The 7,133-nt window shown below is 40.0% G+C and overlaps 1 protein-coding gene across 6 annotated transcripts in view; it reads right to left on the bottom strand.

Moving 5' to 3' along the window:
- Positions 1-1,767: 1,767 nt before the first annotated feature.
- Positions 1,768-7,133, bottom strand: part of cers2a (ceramide synthase 2a) — a 111,179-nt gene continuing 105,813 nt past the window's right edge. For all 6 annotated transcript variants that reach the window (XM_060904942.1, XM_060904940.1, XM_060904941.1 and 3 more), the window contains 3 exons: positions 5,929-6,035; positions 5,632-5,785; positions 1,768-4,366 (listed from right to left, as the gene is read on the bottom strand). In XM_060904942.1, coding sequence (XP_060760925.1) covers positions 4,214-4,366; positions 5,632-5,785; positions 5,929-6,035 — 414 coding nt within the window. In that variant the 3' untranslated portion in view covers positions 1,768-4,213. The remainder of the gene's footprint in view (positions 4,367-5,631; positions 5,786-5,928; positions 6,036-7,133) is intronic.

Here is a 7,133-nt window from a genome sequence, read left to right as displayed (position 1 = left end):
ATTTATATCAATAACAATTGATGTAAAAATGCTAAGTTTGTCTCAAGCCATTGCTCACCGGACATTGAGCTGACTGTAAACTGTAGACCAGGGAGTTTACTTTAGTTTCCATCATTGCTGTGTACATGCCCCCCCCAACGCTAACACAAAGGAGGCTATGAGTGTTCTCTACCAGACTATCAGAGAGTTGCAATCTGCTCACACCAAGGACTTCTTCATTGTGGCTGGGGATTTTAACCAGGCCAACATGAAGACAGTTCTCCCTCATTTTCACCAGCATGTGGATTGTGCAACCAGGGGAGCGAACACATTTGACATGGCCTACACCAACATGAAGGATACATTCAGAGCAGCCCCCCGCCCCCACCTTGGCTCTTCTGACCATTTATCCGTTATGCTAATCTCTGTATAGAAGCCCCTGCTGATCAGAGGTAAACCTACAGTGAGGCAGGTGAGGGTGTGGTCTGAGGGAGCTATGGAGGCACTACAGGACTGTTTTGAGTGCACGGACTGGGACAATGTTCAAGGAAGCTGCCACTTACAATGATCTCAACATAGATGAGTATGCCATGTCTGTGTCAGCATACTTCAAATGCATGGAGGACAGCAGTGATCTAAAGAGCATCACCACCCAGGCCAACCAAAAGCCCTGGATGACCTATGAAGTATGCTAAAGGCACGGAACTCAGACTTCAAGTCTGGCGACAAGGCGGCACTGAGAACAGCGAGAGCCAACTTGAATCATGCCATCAAATTAGCAAAGCGTGCTCACAGTCAAAAATCCAGGACTTTTTCCACAACACCACCAACACCAGGGATGTGTGGCAAGACAAATGGGCTATCACAAACTACAGGATAGCTCCTCCTGAGTGTGATGACACGGACTTCCTCAATGAACTTAACTTCTTTGGGAGATTTGAGGCACAAAATAGCACTCCTGCAGTGAAAGCTGTTCCCCATCAGGATGAAAAGGCACTCTGTCTTGATACAGCTGAGGTGCGGAGGACTCTGAGGAGAGTCAATACACAGAAGGCCCCGGGCCCCGATAGTATTCCTGGTTGGGTGCTCAGGGAATGTGCAGACCAGCTGGCTCATGTTCAAACGGACACTTACAACACCTCACTGGATCAAGCCAAAGTCCCATCATCCCAGTGCCAAAAAAATCTCATCACATCACTCAACAACTACCGGCCTGTCGCACTCACTCCCATACGTGTGTGTGGGTGTCAAAAAATGTGTATACACAAACCCCACTTAAAAGTTGTTTGTTTATAGCAGTTGGTGAGGGCCACACAATCATTATTTAGGCCCTGATAAAAACAAAGAACTGAAGGAGCGTGTATTTTCTTTTTAACATGACTGTATGTAAATTTACAATGGTGTTTAAACATTCGAGTATTGGTAAACTACAAATATTTTAAAATTGATATTCCTTTTTTATATATCTGATATTTCATAAAATCAGGGAAGGACACAAACCAAATTGTATTAAAATTGCATTTCTATTACTAAGCACATTTAGACATAATAGGATGTAAAAAATAATCATCATCATAGCCCTGTGATGACCTGGCGACTTGTCCAGGGTGTACACCGCCTTTCGCCCGTAGTCAGCTGGGATAGGCTCCAGCTTGCCTGCGACCCTGTAGAACAGGATAAAGCGGCCAGAGATAATGAGATGAGATCATCATCCTCTCACCTGCATACTATTTAACACATTCATCTTCCTCAAATCACAGCAGAGAAAAAATACACAAAGCCCAAAGGTTTGGTTATCCACAGTTTTTTTTTTTTATCTTACATTGCATAAAAGATGCTACAAAATACAACATAAAAATGCTGGCAGTTACGACACTGATCATGTTTTTATGTGCATCATGAATGTAGACAACAGATGGTGAGATTTAATTTGGTTGAATTGGTTTTGGCATTAAAATGTAAGAGGTGATTAATTTCGATGAGGAGGAGAAGCAAGAAAAGTTTTTAAAAAAATTGAATAAAAATGAAAAAAAGTAGGCAGGGAAAATGAGTGTAATTGCAGTCTGGAAGTTTAATCTAGTCATATCAGATTCCATGTGGTTTGCTTTTTAGATTTCAGAGTGACCTCTGCAGTGCATATTATTTTCCAGTTACTATATAGTTAAACAAAACATGGCTGCTTCCGAGTGCTTAGCATGAAACTATGCCCACTGGCATGAATGATTTGTACCAAAATAAAGACAAGTTTGGAGAGCAAGAGAAGAATCAGCAAGTACACGACAATAGAAATGCATTTAAGAAATAAGACACTTTACACTTGGTAAGAAAACCTAAAACCAGACACTGACGCCTGCAGCGATGGTTAAAGATGTTTATTTCACTGCGGCGAATGACTAAAACCACAACACGTAAACCTTAAATATAATCATATTCCTAGTCTCAGGTATTTTCTCATCTTTAATTCCAACACTGGATGTAATGTGGGGTTCAGTGGGTTTGTAAAATATGTTGAGCTCAGACACAATCTACAGCATTACAGTATGACTTTAGAAATGGACATGTTTAACTGTTAAACCTCATGTTTATTTCAGTCTTGTTGAAGTGTACGAGTTTTACACATGCATAGTTTTACAAACTGACTATAAAGCACTTTAATCTTCAGTCTAACTGGCTTTATTTCTATGGATCAAGTTTTATAAAGTGCATCTGATGGCCAAACGAGTGATACTGACTCTTTGTCTTAATACTATAATTGATACAAAAACCATTGGCATAACATAGAACTTAACTTCTAAGAACTTGTTTGCTAAAACATCCCCCTCCTCCCCCCGTTTGTGAACAGGATTCTGAACAAGCTGCTACAGAAAAAACATTTCAAATGGAAATGCTTCCTCTCCCCACTCCAAACAAAGCAGAAATCCTTCTTTACCCATTTTACTGAACTGTAGGATAAACTATTTAACCACTAAAGCATAATCAATAAGAAACTATGTTGTTTTTTTTAAATCACATTATTTCCATAAACAAAACTGAAACTTCTTGGAATCGTCATGAATAAATGTGGACCTCAAGTAAAATGATGAAGAAAAAAAACAATAAAACAAAAACACAGTAAAATCACAAGTGATTTGTTAATAAAGAGCAAGACAAACAGGCAAATAAAATAAGCAAGACTGAAATGTTGCCACAAAATAATGTCTTTTTGATATACAACTTTGATTTTAAGCAAATCTTTAACCGAGATGAGTTTTATGATGCTGGCACATACTGAAGTAGCCAATAAATGTCCAAAACTGGATTAAGCAGAATTTGATGCAAGACATAGATGCTTGACAAGGCACCAAAGGCAGAATAAACAAACATTCAGCATCATGATGGGGTGTCTGGGCAGTGTAACTGGTTCAGCAGAGATGAGAGATTTATAGTTTTTCTGCACAGTGCTGCACAGCTTAAAATTGACATATCCGATGATCGAGTGCATTTAGGTGGGTATGTTGATTGGTTGTTTTGTGGTCCTCAAATATCAGATAAGAGAATCTCTAGGGCAGTGGTAGTGTGTAGCGCGCAAAAAAAAAAAAAAAAAGAGTGCAACTGAAATGTGGGCAGTACACAGGACGGCTGATGACAGTGCAAGTGCATTTCTACACATTTTGTACATATACTAAGAATGTGTTTCGAGACTTCGCTAAAGGCCTCTTGGTGAAAACAAGTCTGCACTTATAGTTGGACTTCAATTAAATCCGCAAGGTTGCTTGCAAATAAAACCAAACATCTGTGCTCTTCAAGCTTAGCAAATATTCATAGAACAGAAGGAGAAGTGACATTTACATAGTGATGCGTGAAAAGAAAAACAGTAGTACAGCTAGAAAGACAGGGAACGTGAGGGTTTCACGTCAACCAGGCAGGTCATACACAAAGCAAGTCAAGGAAGATTCACTGCCTCGAGATTTCTTCTGCAGAATTTAGTGCGTTTCCTAAAGTTGACCTTCATGATTATTTATTCTGAAACATAATTTCTGGGATTAGTGTTTAAGTTTGAACCTAATACTTGGTCAAATGTACACATCACTGTATATGCATAAGTCGATTTTCCAAACCAGCAGCGTCTATCCCTGCCTCAATTTATTAGTCTCTGTGTGTGTGTGTGTGTGTGTGTGTGTGTTACAGAGGACAGGGAAGGACTACACCTCCGCTCCGCTCATCCCCTCCCCTGCTCTCCTCTCATCCGTATCCATCACTCCATCTTGCGGTGGTGGTGGTTGTTTGAGGCAGAGTGCCCATTCTGCAGCGGTCCATTTTTCATCTTGGGTTGTCTATCACTCTCCTGCACCTCATCCTCAGAGTCATCCGTCTCTTCTCGGTCACTTCGCTCGTCTTCCACAATATGCTGCATGAGAAAGAAATCAGTGACGTGTGGTTTAAAAAAATAAAATAAAGAGAACACATTATAATGGAACATTTTTTGGGGTTTGGTGTTGGCTAGTATTTGGCATGCTGATGTAAAAGAAAATACATTTCATACTAGGGGTGTGACAATGTTGCACATCATATTGTTCGATACAACGTTCACAGTTCTATAGGCCATACATTTAAAGCACTCAAAACACTGTGTAATAAAGTAGGCAATTTATCATAAAATGAATAATCGCTTATATTACATAATGTAATACAGGAATATTATCCTTCCCTGGAATCGGAAGAGGCTACAGGGTTTAAAAAAAAAAAAAAAAAAGACACGCTTCTTGTAAATACTCCTTTTTTAAAGCACACTAGCATAGTATCATACCAGCACAGTCCCTGTGCTAATACCTCTGCATTGGTGGCCAATTCAGTCAGAGTTAAAGAAAATCAGCGCAGCGATTACAAAGTTCAGAGTTGCAGATAGGAGTCGTGTTAGAGGATAAGAGACAGGGTTCAAAAAACATCTGAACTACAGCAAGCTGCATGACTCAAGAAGGTGTGGGTCTGAAGAATCACACCAGTAAGTTTGAAAGGGTTGCCATCAAATTGGGAGAGTTTTGAAGAAAGGGTGTGGGAAGAAAATTTTAAATTTATTAAAAAGAGAAAGAAAAAAGGAGACAATTTTTAACATTCAAATTTTTTGAGTCAATTTCAGGTCTATTTGTGCGTTTTTTTGGAAGTTGTCGAAGTCAATATATTGCTGAGACTTATCAACCAGACAGGTAATGTTTAACATGACAGGTAGTGCTTCATCTTCAATCATCCTGAAGGGGTTTGCTTTGCAATACTGCACATTATCCCATAGCTACTTACTAAAGAAACGAATAATTGGACATAAAATATTGATTTAAAAATTGTTTTACTGCTTCCACCAAAGATGTGGTCCATGCCAATAGTCTGCTGTACAGAAGTAAACAGACCATAGAACGTGGTAATTGACCAATCAGTATAGAGTCTTCAACAAAGCCATGTAATAAATGCTGCTAATGCATAATCATGGGCAGATCACGCATAGGATCACTACAGAATAATTCTCTCTACTTATTTACAATCACAGGCAAATTTAGGCGTCAGTAAACATCACACAAGATTTCAGCTCATCAGTGGAAGTGGCTAAAGTAAAACTCCATGTGCTTAAACATGGATAAAGAAATGCAGATAGAAAAAGAGCATGAGCAAGATGATACTCACATTGCCAGGGAGGAACTTGATCGCCATGCGCAGAATGAGCGCAAACCAGAATATGTGCAAACACTGAAGCACCAGCAGAAGCCCGTTAAAGAAGTAATAACCGAAGAAGGGAGGATAGATGGTTACAGGATAGACCCACGTACAGTGCATAATCCTGGAAGAGAAACAGAAGATACCAAGTACAACTATGAAACTGAATTAATTGCATTAAAATAAACACAGAAAATAAACTCGCAAAGAGCAAAAAAAAAAAAAAACACATATATTTCACAGCATCAGGTCACATGAATCTCTCACCAAAATGGGAAGATCACGAGTCTTGTGATGAAGAAGACAGCAGCAAAGACGATGAAGATGTAGTTACACGTATTTCTCCAGCCAGCGTAGTTAAACATTTTGGCTGACTAAAACAGGGTAGAGGAAGAAGACGAGAGTCACTGACAGGGTCATGTCTGAGATTCCACCAGGTGTCAGTGTTGGATAACAGTTGATTCAACTGCCTCCTACTTTGTGATATTAGACCTAGAACATGACAGAACTCTTAAAAGAACTTTTCAGTACAGATAAACACTATCCTTCAAATGTGCAAAAAAAGATTTTATTAAAATAACTTGAGCTTTGTATTTAACCATACTTGTGTTTTGGGGAAAAAAAAAAAACACACACACACACACACACACACACACACACACAGGGGCAGCACGGTGGTGTAGTGGTGAGCGCTGTCGCCTCACAGAAAGAAGGTCCGGGTTCGAGCCCTGTGGCTGGCGAGGGCCTTTCTGTGCGGAGTTTGCATGTTCTCCCCGTGTCCGCGTGGGTTTCCTCCGGGTGCTCCGGTTTCCCCCACAGTCCAAAGACATGCAGGTACCGGGTAGGTTAACTGGTGACTCTAAATTGACTGTAGGTGTGAATGTGAATGGTTGTCTGTGTCAGCCCTGTGATGACCTGGCGACTTGTCCAGGGTGTACCCCACCTTTCGCCCGTAGTCAGCTGGGATAGGCTCCAGCTTGCCTGCGACCCTGTAGAACAGGATAAAGCGGCTAGAGATAATGATATATTATATATGCTTCAGACTGATGTATCATGGAACATCATACATCTTAAAGCATTGCCCAATCCTGAAATCCATTGTACTTGGAACTTTGAACACTCCGGATCGATTTCCCTAGTTCTGATCTGAACATATATTTACACTCGGAAAAACATGTTCCAGCTTGATCCAGAGCAAGGTCATATAGCTAGCCTAATTGTGTGAATTGGATAAACATATTTAGAAGATCTACATGAATCAGTCCATTTCTGCAAGAAGTTACTGTGTATCTTTGCTCTTAAAAAAAAAGTATCCGTCACCATGGTCTTATCTCGTTAGAAATCAATAGGACTTAAGTTACAAATCTAACCTTACACAGCTGTTAAAACAATTTCATAACACAGAAGCACCCAACTTCATTACTTAAGTCAAAGTACAGATCCCACTGGTCAAATATTACTCCGATACAAGT

Source organism: Neoarius graeffei, chromosome 22 (genome assembly GCF_027579695.1).
Source record: "Neoarius graeffei isolate fNeoGra1 chromosome 22, fNeoGra1.pri, whole genome shotgun sequence".
Lineage (NCBI taxonomy): Eukaryota > Metazoa > Chordata > Actinopteri > Siluriformes > Ariidae > Neoarius > Neoarius graeffei.
The sequence above is the reverse complement of the archived record's forward strand: the minus strand, read 5'-3'. Positions and strand labels throughout refer to the sequence as shown.